Here is a 17539-nt window from a genome sequence, read left to right as displayed (position 1 = left end):
CTGGTAACACTGGAGGCATGTCAATTGTAATTGAAGGCCACAGCATGTAGCCACTGTGCTGCTATGCCCTAACATCACAATTGTAACTTTTTTGAGTTGGAATAGCTTGTGGGATTTGACATGACATTGTCTTTTGGAATTTTGCAGCATCTGGAAGTGGAGGATTATGAGAAGTGGGCAAAGCAACGGCGACAGGCGGAAGATGCATTAGAGCAACGGGAGGAACTGTTGCAGTCCTCGGTAGCCAGCATGGAGGCGAATCTCACTTTGCTCGGTATGTGTGACAGATTCTTAACTGCGGAAGGTCTTGATTAAGAAGCATGATATTCCTGCACGAATTACTGACATAATAAGGAGTCTGATTTCACTATGAGCATAGCTATGGAATATGTTGGGAGAATATTGTCCGAGATGTGTGAAGAAGATTATCTGTTGGGTCGGTGTATCACCCAGGCTGTCGGACTTCCACAAAATTGGCGAGTTTCGGCTGTATGGCTCTATTAATCAGTCTTTTATACAGTTGAATAATGGATTTTTAAAATATTCGCTTCTTTTACTTTGATTCTTTCCTGCTGACACAGTGGCGATAGAAACTGTGGCTGTTAATTTTATATTATTTAATTAACTTGCATGTAAGCACGGCATTAGTTTGTGCAACAAAAAGTTTCCGCTTTTGTATTAACCATACTAGCAACGGTACCCGTCGTATTGGCGGGGCTTCAACTGGGAGGCCCAAATGAAAAGGCAAAATATCAGAAATTGAAGGCTTTTTTTATTTTATAAGATTCATATAAACATCCGTTGAATCATATCACACGCAAATCATCAAAATCTAAACAGTACATGGCGTCCATTTTGAAAAACGATTGATGTGTGACCACGTCTTTCTTGATGTAGTGATGGCAAAACGAACACGTCTTTCTCATTCGCACGTTTATGTGTGAAGTGCACGCCGAATCTGTAACACGGAAGCGGCCGCTACACCTGTTTCTCAGTCGCTTTGCACACGCTGCCATGTTACTTCGGAGCCGCAAGTTTATATAGGAAGAGTTCGTCAGGAGTCGATCTACTCTCTCCTGGTACGTAGAATAAACAGTATTTGTAGAATTTCAACAAAAGCCACATCACTGTTCATATCGGTAAATATTATTCGATCGTGTTTGGAAAAACTGGAAAATTGGAAAACTTTGAAAAATTGGAAAAACAATATAGCCTATTTTACTCCCAGGGGTCCCAGGAATACCCACCCAAAATATTGTTGTGATCGGTTGAGCCGTTTTTGCGGTACCTTCGAACGGACGGACGGACATTTGGTGAATTATAGTAATATATGTATTGTGCTTTTGTTGTTCGACCGTGGATCACCAAGAGCACCGCAGTTCGGTCCATAACTTTTTGAGATATCCTGCTCACAGACAGACAAACAAACTGGGGTGAAAACAACCTCCGTCCACTTATGGGGGTGGAGGTAATTACCATTTGGCGTCAGACATGCACATGGTTGGCATGGAGTTGCTTTGAGGAACCTGTGCAGTTGTTGACTTTCTTACATCCGATGTAATGCGATCTGATATTGCCCAAAAATGACGCCAGTTTGTGTCGTTGCAGTCGCAGAGTAGCTCTATGTTGGCATCTGAGCTAGAGTTGTACCATAAATCAAGTTATCTAATTGAGGGAAATCCTCTTTATGGTAGGGTTATATGGCAAGTTAGTTTTACAAGTTTGCCTCTCAATGTGGGGCAATCCGGTGTTAGTTGGGGTTACCATTTGGTTGGGGTTACCATTAAAGTTTTCTTATCGGGTGGGGAAGGGTAGGCGGGAGGCAGTATCCCTAAACATTCTGGGAAAAGCTGGTATAATGTAGTCCAATGAACTGGTATAATGCAAACACCATTGTATGAGTTAATTCAAAGCTTTGACTCATTAGTGATGCGTTGGTTTTCAGGAGCAACTGGTGTTGAAGATCGGTTGCAGGAAGGAGTTCCACAAACCATTGACGCACTGCGTCATGCCGGTCTGCGGCTGTGGATGCTTACTGGTGACAAGCAAGAAACCGCCCTCAGTGTGGCTTACTCATGTCATCTTCTGCAGAAGCATGACGACGTTTGCTCGATTATCACCAACTCTCCTGTGAGATATACTCTTGTTCACCGACGTGATGCCTATAACACACAGAGCAGAGAACAAAATGGCGTTGTCCATACAAATGACCTATCTTCACGCTCCAGTTATGAAGAATCCAACAAAGGAACATTGAACAAAACAAAAAAGCAAACTTGTGCACTTTTTACATTTTTAAAAGCAAAACATAGGGGCAATACCCATGGTGCTCACCTGGTAGAATAAACAGTATACTACACTGACTAAGGGTATTTTAAAGCAATTTGAATGGTTGCTAGAAGACAGCGCAGCATGTAGAATCATACTAACATAATCATAAGACTTTAAACAAAAAAAACAAAAAAAAATACCTATTTTGGGGTCCTGTGGACCTCCCTCAGACCCCAATTTTTGTAATGCCTTGAACAAACACTGGTACATCACGGGTGATGAAAGTTGTGGTGAAGTTTCATTGAAATTGTTTGTGTAGTTTCAGAGAAAAGAGCAAATACCTATTTTGTGGAGAAACCCCCCGGAAGACACCTCACGGCCCGATTTTTTTTTTTTTTTTTATGCTGTGAACAAACTTTGGTACAACACCGGTGATTAAGGTTGTGGTCAAGTTTCATCAGAATTGCGTGTGTAGTTTCAGAGAAGAAAGCAAATACCTATTTTGGGGGACAACCCCCCCATGCACCCCCTCAGGGCCCGATTTATTTTTCAATGCCGTGAACAAACTTTGGTACATCACGGGTGATTAAGGTTGTGGTCAAGTTTCATCAGCATTGCGTGTGTAGTTTCAGAGAAGAAAGCAAATACCTATTTTGGGGGGCAACCCCCAACCCCCCCCCCCCCCATAAACCCCCTCAGGGCCCGATTTCTTTCTCAATGCCGTGAACAAACTTTGGTACATCACGGGTGATTAAGGTTGTGGTCAAGTTTCATCAGCATTGCGTGTGTAGTTTCAGAGAAGAAAGCAAATACCTATTTTGGGGGGCAACCCCCAACCCCCCCCCCCCCATAAACCCCCTCAGGGCCCGATTTCTTTCTCAATGCCGTGAACAAACGTTGGTACATCACAGGTGGTGAAGGTTGTGGTAAAGTTTCATTGAAATTGTGTGTGTAGTTTCAGAGAAGAAAGCAAATACCTATTTTGGGGGGTAAAACCTGGACCCACTTTGACCTCCCTCCTCCCCCCGTAGTCCCCTTTAAACTTCGATTTTCTTCGTGCCGTGAACAAACTTTGGTACCTCACGGGGGATGAAGGTTGTGGTCAAGTTTCATCGAAATATTGTGTGTAGTTTCAGAGAAAAAAAGCAAATTCCTACTTTGGGAGGTCAAACCTGGATCCACTTTGCCTCAGGTAAACCCCCTTAGACCCGATTTTTTTTAATGCCGTGAACAAACTTTAGTCACAACACAACAAAGATCATATGTGCCAAATTTGGTCGCAATCCCATCAGCGGTTTCAGAGAAGAAGTTTCAAGTGTTTACTGACGGACTGACGAACGGACGACGCACCATCGCATAAGCTCCACTCAACTTACATCCAGGTGACCTAAAAATATTGTGTAAACCGTTTAACAAATTCTCTATGTAAATGTGTATCATATAGCGCTGTTCTGGTGTGAATGAGTATTAGAAGTCGTAATTAGAACGGCACTTTGTGGAGCGCATCCCTCCTCCTTTTTGAGATATCCTGCTCACAGACAGAAAAACAGGCAGACAGACAAACAGGGGTAAAAACATAACCTCCATCCACCTTCGGTGGCAGAGGTAACAAATTCCCCAATTTTCTGCATGAAAACCATAGATGTCATTGAAGTGGGGAGAATTATCATATGAAATATCAAAACTTTGTTCGTGTGTTTGCTTTACTTTTTTGCACTCCTCAATCATTGGATGGAATGAGTTGAAAACTCGTGGTTGTACTCACTGGTGGTTGTACTCACGGGGTACATTGTAGAGTACCTTTAGGTGATTAAAGGTTCAGGGTGGGGGGAGTGACCCCAATTCTCGCTATGTAAATGTGTATCATATGTTGCCACCTGGTGGAAGCAAGTAATACACGTCCTAATAAAATACAAGGAGATGCTGTACAAGGAACTTTAGTGCAGGAGGAGGTCATTCAGCCAATCATTACCAGAGCTACACTAGCACCAGAGACAATCACCCATCCACACACAAGCTACCTACAAGTCCTACCAATATCCCTGTATCTCTCGGTACATCTATGTACTTGTATTTAATTCCAATTTAAACGATCTACATCCTCTGCTGCCACTACCTTTCTAGGGAGACCATTCCATGCATCAAGTACTCTGACTGAAAAACCCTTGTCGTAATATTGTTCTAAGTGTCTATTCTGCTGAAAAATTATTCTGCACTTATTTTGGCTTTCGCTTTCATTATCTTAAACCCCCTATCAAATCCCCTAGTAACCACCTCCTTTCTCATGTATAAAGTCCTGTCTCCTTCAGCCGCTTCTTCATAGACGTCATAAAATGGGGGAATTACGGACTGGTTCTTTGCTCGTACATACTGGGATAAATACTGTCGTGTGGATGCTCTATTAAGACGGAGCACTCACGGATAGCAATCGAGCTTACTTGAGGCGTTCAGATCAATGGCGGTTTTCACTCTATGCGTGTGAGGAAGAAAGAAAAGAGGAAGAAGTGGGAGATTTACCTCACGGTCCACGCGCGCCAGCGTCTTCACCCTGTGGAAATTAACTCACACGAACACGGGATTTCGAATGAAAAGGGAAAATAATAAAAGGGTTTATTTACAATAACTATCGGGACAAGGAAACGCGACGATAAAAACTAAAACCCCTCGATGAGCGCTCCTACACAGACTTCAACTACAAGACAAATGGAAGGATAAATAAAAGAATCGTTGTGTTTGTGTGGAGCGAGCTTATCTCTGTCTGGATGCAGCATCCGTCAGGAATCGTCAGGTCCGTTCAGGCTCCGGTGTTGGCGGGAAGTAGGCCTCAGTGTGCCCTTGTCCACTAGGCCTCAATAAGGCCCCCTTCGCACACTGCTAGGCCACCGAGCCACTCGCTTGCCCCGGTCTCGCCGGCTCCACTGGCAAGCCTTGCTCGCACGTGAATGCCAGGGAGAAGATTCGACGGCGCTCCAACGTCCGTCGTAAAGCAGGCAATTTGCGGATCGCAAAGGAAGTTCAGGGCAGGCAGGAGGTCCAAGAACGAGAGAGGTGGGTCCAACCGAGAGAAAGGCAAGGGGCAGAAGGGAGGTCCAGGCAGGAAGGAAGCCAAAACGAGAAGAAGTTAGAAGATGTTGACACACAACCGTTCACCACCAAAGTCCGGAACAAAGAGGCAAAATGTCCGCCGCTCCAAGTATCTTGTCCGGGCGGCTCTGACGTCATCCGGGCCTTTCACCAATCCACGAGTCCCTTCTTACCAGTCGTGTGATCTGCCAATCAAACCCTTGGTGTCAATCTATCGCGAGGTGGGCGTGGCCTCAGCCTGCCTGCTCAATGTGTGTTTTGTGATGATGTCGCTGGCTGCGGCCCCATCGGCGGTGCCCCGAACTGGCTTCCTGTCTGTTTTTCCATGGTGTCATTGTGGCAGAGGGGGGATTTAATTAATGTGATGCGCTATTGGGCTTAACTAATGTATATGAGTGCATTGCCATTCGGGACACAGGTATGACCACAGAGGGGACGACATACAATGGAATTCTATCTTTATGCCCTAATTCTAGTTAACAAGCCCCGCCCCCTCATGGCGGGGACACATATCCAACTTATCCGACATACGGGCTAGACAGAACTTATTACAGGTGAGGATTCCTTATCATGACAGTCGGAGCATAATACCTACACAGATCTACCTGGATCTATATATCCCACTACTCAAAATTCATAACAATACATTAAAATCTGATTGTGGTGGAAGGAACAGATTTTAAGCTTGGTCATTTGTGACTGCAAAGTAAATACAATATTAACTTTTCTTTCCTTTTTTGTTTGTTTGCCTGTTTAGAAAAAAGTGGGATTTTCAAAGTGTTAGAAAAGGTGCAGTTGATTTGGGATAAGGTGGGGGTAGGAGATAGTGACGTTTTTATTTTATTTTCAGGCAGGTGAGGAAGCTTTCGATTTTGAGCCTTTTTATAATTTAACAAATGCTATCATTTATTTATTTTAACTTGGAAAGAAATTCCAACTGAACCTATGAGGATTTTATCAACTAGCAACGGTACCCGTCCTATGGGCGGGGCTTCAATTGGAAGGCCCAAATGAAAAGGCAAAATATCAGAAATTGAAGGCTTTTTTTATTTTAAACGATTTATATAAACATCCGTTAAATCATATCACAAGCAAATCATCAAAATCTAAACAGTATTTGTAGAATTTCAATGAAAGCCACATCACTGTTCATATCGGTAAATGTTATTCCCGGTAAGTATCGGTATCGGTAAGTCGGTAAGTGTTTCATATCGGTAAGTGTTTGGAAAAATTGGAAAAAGCTTCCTAATTGGAAAAACAATATAGCCTATTTTACTCCAGGGGGTCCCAGGATTACCCACCCCAAATTTCGTTGCAATCGGTTCAGCCGTTTTTGCGGTACTTGGGAACAGACAGACAGACAGACAGACATTTGGTGAATTATAGTAAGATACTCAATTTGAATTCTGAGGCCTGTTCCTGTACTCAGCTCTTAGCTGTAATTAATTCATTTGTTTTTTTTCACCTATGCATGTTGGATTAAAGCAAAACGCTAGATTCTATGTGATGTAGTTGCAATCGCTTTTTTGTTGCTGTTGTTGTTTTGTTTCCCTTTTTCGGATTGTTCACCAGGATGCATGTCAAGTTCTTCTGAAAAATGTCTTATGGGATATTGATTGCCAAGACTTAGAAACAACTCATCACACAAGTAAGTTTATTTTAACGCACTCAAAACACTCAACAATTTAAAGAATCTTAAAAAACAATAAAAAATAAAAACACTCACTCAACAATTAAAACACCGATTAACACCGGCACTGGACAGATGGATTAAATTGGCTTTAACTCCCTCAGACTGTGTTCAATTATGGCGGACTTGTTGTTGTTGTGAGGAGAAGCACGAGCACCTTAGCTCTTGTAAAACCAACGGGTTCATTTCCCCTCACAATGAACGAGGGAAGGTTGAAATTCAATTAATAACTATATACAATGAGATAAAATCAATTAAAAGAAATCTAAGGCTCCTCATTCCGGATTCGATCACAGACAAGGAAAGGGAACGCGAAGCGGGTGGGCTTAGCTCTGCTGTGGTGATGTAGAAGGTGAGCTATCCACAGCAGGTGGGTCTAGCAGGCGATGAGGCACACAGGCAGAAGACGAGCAAGAGCTCTCCTTTTCTCCTCAGAGCACGACCAGGACACTCCCTCACACAGTGCTCTCTCTCTCTCTCTCTCTCTCTCTGGCACACCCTCAATTCTCCAACATCATTATGATCTTTAAATGCACAGAACACACGTGACACAGGCTCCTCCCCTTGCTCTCCGGACAACACTCTGCCCCTGAAGGCATCCATAGCTCCACCCTTTGCTTTCCTAAGGCCACCCGGAGACATGACACAGGAGGCTTTACACACGTTTGTCTAATTTAATCCCGAGCTATTTATTACAATGCACCACCCTCTGTATTGTGCACGTTCAACAATCTTTAAGTTGACGTGTCCCTGCTTATTACATAGACATTGGCTAACTACACGTACACGGACCATACTACTCTATACACTTCTATCTGTTCTATGGCAATGTCTACCTCCTCCACAAACATAACAATATTGTCTGTTTAACAACAAAAGGCTCTTTATGGTCGCGCAGGTTCTCACATGCCCCTCTCATTGAGCTATTGCTGCAAGAAACGAAGCCCCAATTATCTTGAAGGAGGTGATTCCATGATCTGCCACCGGGGGCTGTTGCTGGATGGAGAAACGCTTGAGATGGTACTGAACTCCGGGCTGGAACTAGACTTCCTAATGTTGGCGAACCGGTGCCATGCAGTACTGTGCTGTCGCGCCACACCAAACCAGAAGGCCTTGGCAGTTCGGTTGGTGCAAAAGAAATTGCATGCAGTGACCCTGGCAATAGGTGAATCATTTCATATTTATATATATATTTATATATATATATATATGTATGTATATATATGTATATATATGTATGTGTATATACAGTATATATATATATATATATATATATATATATATATATATATATATATATATATATACACACAGTGTCTGTGTTGTCTTGTGTTGTGTTGTCACTGAACTACTCCCTCAAACTTTTGTGAAATCGTACCAAACTTCTGGTATGCATCTATCTCTCCCGTCGGTATGTCCTAAGGGTATTTTTTTGAAAAAATTTCAAATTTTTTTTTTTCAACTTCAATTGTTTATACTTTATATAATGTATTATCATGTATATTACAAATATATTTGTGCATTATGATTGCTTGAATTATGATTGGTGTAAACCATGACAAAACAGCCACTCAGGTACAGTCATTTATCTATATACAGTCACGTGAAAAAGTAAGTACACCCCATGTAAAGTTTTGACTTTTTCAACATATTTCAACATACAGATATTTCATTTTCATTTCAACAATATTGATAGATAAAGGTGATATAATATAACAAATATCATGAAACATTTACATTTTGGAGTCCAATCCCTGGTGTTGGGCTAGCGGCTAGGGTGCCGGCTTAGGATCCTAGGATCCTGGGTTCGAATCCCGGTCAATCGCTGAATTAACGCCAGGGGGGTTGACTCAGCCTGTCATCCTTCCGAGGTCGGCAAATTGAGTACCAGTTCACTGGTAATTCCCTACTTGTCGTTAAAAGGCGGCAAAAAGGGTTGGCGTCAGGAAGGGCATCCGGCCGTAAAACATTGCTTCAAAAAGGGGACCGAAAAACAACAACAACCACAGTTCCCGAAAAAGGCCAACCCCCACTTGCGGGGAAAAATGGCCTATAAAGGTGGTTTTATTTACATTTTGGAGTCCATTGTATAATTTAAATAAACATAAATGCAAATTTCGCATGTGGAAAAAGTAAGTACACCCCTACATTTATCACTACTTCAAATAACTAAAATTAGAATCAGGTGAACCAGCTCAGGTGCAAATGATTAGAACATCGTTAGAGAGGATGTTGGAGGAACCTGTCTTATTTAAACCTCAGACATTTCGTTTGGTTTGCTCTTTGTTGTTGAAGTGTGTGGCGTCACCATGCCGAGATCAAAAGAGCTCTCTGAGGCCTTCAGAAAGAAGGTTATAGATGCCGACGAGTCTGGGAAGGTATTTTAAAAGATCTCCAAACAATTTGAAATCAATCATTCAACTGTCCGGAAGATCATCTACAAGTGGAGAAGATTCCAAACAACTGCCATCTTGTTCAGGCCAGACCGCCACAGCAAGTTCAGCCCGAGAGCAGACCGCAAGACGCTGAAAGAAGTCTCTAAGAACCCCAGAATGTCATCATGGGACCTACAGGTAGCTCTTGCCACTGTTGATGTCAAAATGCACGAGTCTACCACAACAAAGAGGCTGCACAAATTTGATCTACATGGGAGGTGTGCCAGGAGGAAACCTTTGCTGTCCAGAAAGAACATCAGGGCAAGACTAAAGTTTGCTAATAAACACCTTGGCAAAGACCAGCACTTCTGGAACAATGTGCTCTGGACAGATGAGTCAACGGTAGAGCTATTTGGCCACAGTACCAGAAGACATGTTTGGTGAAAACCAAAGACAGCTGTTGACCACAAGAACCTGATACCAACTGTGAAGCATGGTGGTGGAAATATTATGGTTTGGGGCAGCTTTGCTGCATTCAATGTACAATGTGCACTGAGTGGGTTCATCAACAATGTAGTGGTCTGAGAGGGTCATTAACCAGTGTGGCAGCTACATTCAAATGTAAGGTGTGCACAGAGGGAGCTGCACATGGAGGAAATGTTGAGTTGGATCTTGGAGACGGCATGAAGCTGGAAGGTGTGAAAACATTTTGCTACCTCGGAGACATGCTGAATGGAGAAGGTGGATCAGACTCGGCAATGGTTGCTAGAGTGAGATGTGCATGGAAGAAGTTTCGGGAACTAAGTGGCGTGCTGATGAGGAGGGGAGTGTCATTGAAGCTGAAGGGAAAGGTGTATGCTGCATGTGTGAGAAGTGTTATGATTTATGGGAGCGAGACATGGGTAATGAACGTAGAGCAGCAACGAAGGTTGGAAAGGGTGGAAATGCGAATGGTTCGATGGATGTGCGGAGTGTCGTTGAGAGAGGAAGACAAATGATGAATTGCGAAAAATGATGGGAATAGAGCCTGTGATTGATGCTGTGAAGAGGAACAGGTTGAGATGGTTTGGTCATGTGTTGAGGAAGGATGAAAGTGACTGGTTGAGAAGAGTGATGGAAATGAATGTAGAAGGTAGTAGAGGACGGGGAAGACCGAGAAAGACTTGGCTAAAGATGGTGGAAGAAGAAATGCGGGCAAGGGGGTTAACAAGGAGAGATGCAGAAAATAGGGCAAGATGAAGAAGATTGTCATGGGGACCGCAAGGCTAACCCCCGCTCTAGCAGGGAAAATGGCCTTAAAATGCATGTTGTTGTTGTTGTTGCAGCTTTGCTGCATCAGGGCCTGGGCAGCTCACCATCATGGAATCCACTCTGAATTCTTCATTGTACCAGAGGGTGCTTGAGGATAATGTGAGGCCATCTGTCGGAAAGTTGAAGCTCAATCGAAGGTGGACCTTGCAACATGACAATGACCCTAAACCTGCCAGTAAATCCACCAAGGAATGGCAAAAAAGAAAGAAATGGAGGGTTCTGGAATGGCCAATTCAAAGCCCAGATCTAAATCCCATCGAGATGTTGTGGGGGGATTTGAAACGAGCTGTGCATGCAAGAAACCCCTCAAACATCGCACAGCTGAAAGAATTCTGCATGGAGGAGTGGGCAAAAATTTCTCCCAGTCGATGTCAGAGACTGGTAGCAGTTATAAGAAATGCCTACTTGAGGTTGTTTCTGCCAAAGGGGGCAATACCACCTATTAGAGCCAAGGGTGTATTTACTTTTTCCACACGCGAAATTTGCATTTATGTTTATTTGAATTATACAATGGACTACAAAATGTAAATGTTTCATGATATTTGTTATATTATATTGTGGCGGACACAAAAGCCCACTGGCGTGGTGACATCATTCCACGCACCAAGTGGGCGGTGGCCACGCCCGAGGGGTAGGCGTGGCCTCATGATATACACCGGGCGACCAGCCCGGAGGAGTTCAGTGTTACAGTGTAGTCTTGCAATAAAGACGTTTATATGTTACCGCTTGTCCGCTTCCTCCTTGCTCACAAGCAGCGCGCGTAACGCCGCGCTTTACTGGTGACCCTCGACGTTGGATCTGCCGTAGCGATCCTTCCGAACACGACGCCATTGCAATGGCCAACGACAAGGCAATGGCGATTAAACTTCCCGAATTTTGGGAGGCCCAGGCCGAAGTCTGGTTCGTTCAAGCCGAAGCCCAATTTCAGCTTCGGCGCCTCACCAACGACGACCTGCGCTACTGCCATGTCGTCGCCTCCCTCGGGCCCGGCACGGCCGCTCGAGTTGTGTCCGTCCTTCGCCACCCACCGGACGGCCACAAGTACGAGGCACTCAAGCGGCTACTCCTAGCCACGTTCGGCCTCACGGACGACGCACGGGCCGATCGCCTCCTGGATCTCCCCGAGCTCGGTGAGACACGCCCGTCGGTCCGAATGGACCATATGCTGTCACTGTTGGGCGACGAAGCCCCCGGTTCGCTATTCCGGGCGCTTTTCCGTCGCCAACTTCCAGCGCAGGTTCGCCTCGCGTTGGCCGGGACCGGGCTAACGGAACCCCGAGCATTGGCGGCCGAGGCGGACAAGTACTTCGCCGCTTCGGACACGCGGGCGAGCGTTGGCGTGGCCGTCACGGCCTTCGACGCTGATGTTCCACAGCATCATCTTCTACAGCACGCTGAGGTTCAGCAGCATGCTGATACGCACCTCGTGAACGCCGCCACGCCCCGCCCACCGCCGCGGCGAAAACCGCCACTGCGGGGAAACCCGTCGACTCCTCCGGCCTGGCGGAGCCAGCCGCGCTCCTCCAGCTCCACCACCTGGTGCTGGTTCCACGCCAAGTTCGGCCACGAAGCTCGGCGGTGTCATCCGCCGTGCTCCTTCAACGGGTCGGGAAACGCCCGGGCCGGCGCTCAATTGTGGCGATGAGCGCCGGCCGTTCGAGCAGCCTGCTGTTCATAACGGACACCTTCTCCGGGCGCCGTTACCTGTGCGACACGGGAGCACAGGTGAGTGTCATTCCCGCCGGCACGTCAGACAAGCACGCCGCGGGTGGGGGCCCCGCGCTGCTTGCCGCGAACGGGACGCCCATCCGTACGTACGGAAAACGCTGCCTCTCTCTGCGGTTTGGAGGGCAGGTTTTCCGATGGACGTTCGTCACCGCCGACGTGCCCATGGCACTGCTTGGCGCGGACTTCCTGTGCGCTAATGGGCTCCTGGTCGACGTCAAGCGCAGACGGCTTGTCCAGGCCGAGACGTTCAGCTCGCTCGCATGTGCGTAGTAAAGCGCGGCGTTACGCGCGCTGCTTGTGAGCAAGGAGGAAGCGGACAAGCGGTAACATATAAACGTCTTTATTGTAAGACTACACTGTAACACTGAACTCCTCCGGGCTGGTCGCCCGGTGTATATCATGAGACCACGCCTACCCCTCGGGCGTGGCCACCGCCCACTTGGTGCGTGGAATGATGTCACCACGCCAGTGGGCTTTTGTGTCCGCCACAATATCACCTTTATCTATCAATATTGTTGAAATGAAGATCAAATAGCTGTATGTTGAAATATGTTGACAAAGTCAAAACTTTACATGGGGTGTACTTACTTTTCCATGTGACTGTATATGTGTTAATTATTATTATTGCTCCTGTTATTACTTTTCTGAAGTTTATGTTTCAACTTCCATGCTTCCACAATCACTTTTATAGTCTTTGCGGTGTGTGTGCGTTCGCATGATAATGTAAAGCGTCATGAGGGTAGTTTACTCTGCTTGATGGGGCTATATAAGACTCCTTTATTATTATTATTACTAGCCGAAACCCGTGGAACATCCACGGAAGGGAGGATGTGGTGTATGGATAGAGTGTACCATTATGGATGGCAGAGGGGATTTGCTTGTCCAAGTAAGAGTTAGGAAGAAAGATGAGAATGAAGAGTGCGTCTATGAACAACGATCGCCGACACCGGCACAAATGCATGCTCTGAATTGTCCACTCGGTGGACGGCTTGCTTTCGCCTTCGCCTGTCCAATCAGCGGACGGCTTGCTTTCGCCTTCGCCTGTCCAATCAGCAGACGGCTTGCTTCGCCTTCGCCCAGCAGACGCCAATACGATGGCGTCGTAAGATGGCGTCGTATCGGCAGTTAATCGGATGCTTTTGGGCCCCAACGTCGGCTAATTCAGATTTTTCGAGTATGGCTGTACGTGTTAAACAAAGCGCGGTTCGTAGATCGTAAATCCATTAGTGCAGTGGGCATCGGGTCACTGGGTGCGGCGTAAAAGGGATAACAAAGTCGAGTCCTTATGCTATTATTATATAGATTATTATAGTCTAATTATTTCAGTCTGTTTGTTCTGGAGCGTCAATATGTTACTTAGCTGATCCTTCATTGCTTTTGCCTATTGGATTGGATATGATGAAAATGTCATCCTTTTTTTTTGTGTTCGTATAAAAGTTTTATTAACAACTTTTTAAGTCGTGGGTATTGGAGTTAATATCATTTACTGGGCTCTACCTTCATAAACCTGCAATAAAGCATGCCATTACAAGAATCAAAGTTTCCATAAGTAATCAAATGAGAGACCAAATACTGCATTGGAGTCAGAAGGAACCGAATAAGCAAAGATGGTCATCAGGAAGAACCTGGATAGGATTCCGGTTTCAGCTACTACTCCTCTACCCTCAAACCCATCCAGGTACAGCCAAGTGAGCCTTACAAAAATGCCAAGTGAGCCTTACAAAAAGGCCAAGTGAGCCTGAATATGACAATCAACCTTTCCTGTGGAAACTACTGCTAATGAAAAATAAATATTGATCCTTATTGGACACAATGTGTGTATGTGAATCGTGTTCATATGCATATTTTGTGCAGCTTTTCGTTGAGGTTGGACTTTAGAAACGATAGGTAGGACTTTTAGAGATAGGACTTTAGGATAGTTAATGAGAGGGGCATGTTGAATATTTTGATAACACCACGTATTGTGCATGTTTTTTTTACAACAGGTGATGGGGCAAATGATGTCTGCATGATACAAGAAGCAGATGTTGGAGTGGGCATTCAGGGGCAAGAGGGTTTGCAGGTCAGTGGTACAGGGAAGTAACATGGGCAAAATGCATTTCATAGACAGTGTGTGGAAATATGCACTTTTCCGGTGTATTGCCAGTGATTTGCTCAATTGAAGGTGTCATTGGTATGCAGGATAACTTTAGAAAGGAGTATATTCCGACCAGTGTCAATACCTTCCCCTTTGACCACTGCACGTTGCTGTAAGCTAAGCCTTCTTTCGTGGCTGAGCCTTCCAAAAGGTGTTTCAAAGGATATGACATCATCAGGTGGGCGCACAACCACAGCGGACCATGCAGCAAGTAAGAGAGGATGACCTCAGGCAAAGATCGTTGGTAGGAGAGGACTCAGCAGCTCAAAGGGATGGTGGTTGAAGAACGCACACCACAGTCACCACAGAGAACCGTATCACAGAATGAAACTACCTCCTCTGTCCACTTCTTCCTCTGTTATCTCATTCCCTCCCAAACAACTGCAGCTACCTTTGGCGCTGTCAGCTTATTCCTCCCTTGTCTCTTGTACATCCAAGAGTCTTTTTTAAATAATCCCTGTCCCAAGGCCTTCCCGCCCAGTCTTCGCCCCAAGGCTTTCCCACCCAGTCTTCGCCCCAAGGCTTTCCCGCCCAGTCTTCGCACCAAGGCCTTCCTGCCTCGTCTTCGCCCCAAGGCCCTCCCACACAATCTTTGCCCCAAGGCCTTCCCTCTCAGTCTCTGCCAGATGGCCTTCCCGCCGAGACTTCTCCCCATGGCCTTCCCGCCCAGTCTTCGCCCCAAGGCCTTCCCGCCTCGTCTTCGCCCCAAGGCCTTCCCGCCTCATCTTCGCCCCAAGGCCCTCCCACACAATCTTTGCCCCAAGGCCTTCCCGCCTCGTCTTCGCCCCAAGGCCCTCCCACACAATCTTTGCCCCAAGGCCTTCCCACTCAGTCTCCGCCAGATGGCCTTCCCACCGAGACTTCTCCCCATGGCCTTCCTGCCCGGTCTCCACCGGATGGCCTTCCCACCCAGTCTCTGCAGCATGGCCTTCTCACCCAGTTTCCACCTCTTGTGCGCTGAAAGACAGCCTCTGGGAGGTGTTAACTCCCTCCCTCTCCAACTGGCTCGGGGGAACCTGACGTTACCTCACCACTGCTCAGGAACTGACCAAGCTTTCAGAGAAGAACATGACATGAGACACCCTAATGTGTTTTTTTTAACATAACCTCCCGTCACCTTTATGGGCAACATTTTGCATTGACGCCTTACCTTTAACAAACATTTAAGACAGGATAAGAAGTTGCAAACCTGTATGTGAATATACACTGCATCTTGGTCCCTAATGTAATTGTTGCCCCGTCCCCCTACAAATGTAACAATATGATTTTTTTTAAAATCTTATTAAAATAAACGCTAAGCTGTTTAATTATAGTGTTGAGATGTCAAACCATTTCCTGTTTATCTAAATTTAGAATACTAGGGCATGCCCGTACTATATATATAGGACGTGCCCGTAAGTGCGTGATGTTACCGTACAATGAATGTATCGTCCCGACGCCGCAGCTCGGATGGCGCTGCAGTTAATCGGGCCCCCAAATTCCTCATCGACGATAACTAAACAATATATTATATGAATCGCACCGTACATACCTCCTTCTAGATCTTGTTCTTGTCTTGATATACTCACTCAGGCTCACTCTATCACGACTGAGTCCTCCCAGCTCCTCCAAATGGCGCCCGCTCGCCGCTACGTAAGTCCGGAAGTGACGTCCTCATTTGACTGTCCGGAAGGTCGCATATCGCAGGAAAGCGAAAGAATCGCAAATTAGTTTTAATTAGTTTTAAAACATCGTTTAACGCCAACATAGCGCCAACATAGTTTGCCGACGGGAAATAAATGAATACGCTCTCAAATGTGCCATCCGAGGCAGAGTCTGTTCGCCACGTTCGGCACACGTGATAGCTCGCTGCTCTCTGATTGGTTGAATCGTTTTTTGGACATAGCTCGGTAACTACTTCTGCGATTAATTTAAAACCTTGAAAAGGCACATCCTCGGGTCCCCAGCAATATACCTGGCAAGTTTCAAGTATATCGGACCGGTAGTTGTCGAGAAACAGCGGTCACAGACAAACATACATACAAACATACAAACATACAAACATACAAACATACACACAGAGATTGCTGGAATTATAGATAGATATTACAGCAGATGATAAGGGAGGTAGAAAAATAAATAATAAATACATGTTGTGAAGCTGCAATGTCCATCCAATATTCTGATTGTTTCCAGAATGAAGTATTCCTGTCTTATTATAATAGGGGATGAATTGCTACTACATCTTGTAATTGGAAGTGTAATCCTGTCTCCCGTAAAGAAGAAATTGAAGAACTGATCCTGTCATGATTGATGTAGTCCTCATTGTGGTGAAATTCAAGATTCTGCTGGCAAAGTCAGTGACGCTTTTCCGAAACATTATTATTATAATTGTGGACTTCATGCTCAGAAGTAAAACCATCAACTCATTACACTGAACCAGAAATAAAATGATCTCGCATTAGCTGAAGCTGTGCCAATTATAACATGGCAGGAATTCTTCCTTTACCATCAATAAATGAAACTTAACATGAACCTGAGTGCATCACATCCTGTTGCAAAGATTTATTGGACTCTGCATCCTGCCACACTCCATTACTGAGAACTGGCACTTTCAGACTTTAATCTTTTTTTTTTATAGGCAGGTGAGGTTTTTGTATCCATTACAAAAATGAACGGCTTGAATGTTAAGATATGATAATATGGGGTAGGTACAAGCTAAAAGTTCAGTTTCTTTGTGTTTGTTAAAACTTGCAGCAAGTGGATGAAAAAAAAACATAGTGGTGGTGAAAAACATCTAAGATATAGCTGTGAACACTATAAAGCAAAGCACGTCAGGCTGCAGTTGCTATACTCTCATCCACTGTACCCAATACATTATGAACATGTAACCTTGTTTAAAAATGAATATCTAACAGGTGCACAAGCTGGTCGTAATACCTCTCTGTGTAAACCACGTGAGTG

General features: G+C 45.2%; 1 protein-coding gene across 9 annotated transcripts in view; it reads left to right on the top strand.

Annotated features, from left to right (window-relative positions):
• Positions 1-17539, top strand: part of LOC137439697 (phospholipid-transporting ATPase VD) — a 136651-nt gene that overhangs the window by 102929 nt on the left and 16183 nt on the right. For 7 of the 9 annotated variants that reach the window (XR_010986973.2, XM_068135709.2, XM_068135710.2 and 4 more), the window contains 5 exons: positions 148-274; positions 1946-2130; positions 6928-7003; positions 7944-8210; positions 14445-14521. Coding sequence is in view for 8 of the 9 variants with exons in the window: in XM_068135709.2 (XP_067991810.2) it covers positions 148-274; positions 1946-2130; positions 6928-7003; positions 7944-8210; positions 14445-14521 (732 nt within the window). In the remaining variant the exon portion in view is untranslated. The remainder of the gene's footprint in view (positions 1-147; positions 275-1945; positions 2131-6927; positions 7004-7943; positions 8211-14444; positions 14522-17539) is intronic. The other 2 variants (XM_078768420.1, XM_068135712.2) reach the window with 1 other exon arrangement.

Source organism: Myxine glutinosa, chromosome 14 (genome assembly GCF_964187855.1).
Source record: "Myxine glutinosa chromosome 14, kmMyxGlut1.1, whole genome shotgun sequence".
Lineage (NCBI taxonomy): Eukaryota > Metazoa > Chordata > Myxini > Myxiniformes > Myxinidae > Myxine > Myxine glutinosa.
This window is presented reverse-complemented; position numbering and strand designations above follow the sequence as displayed.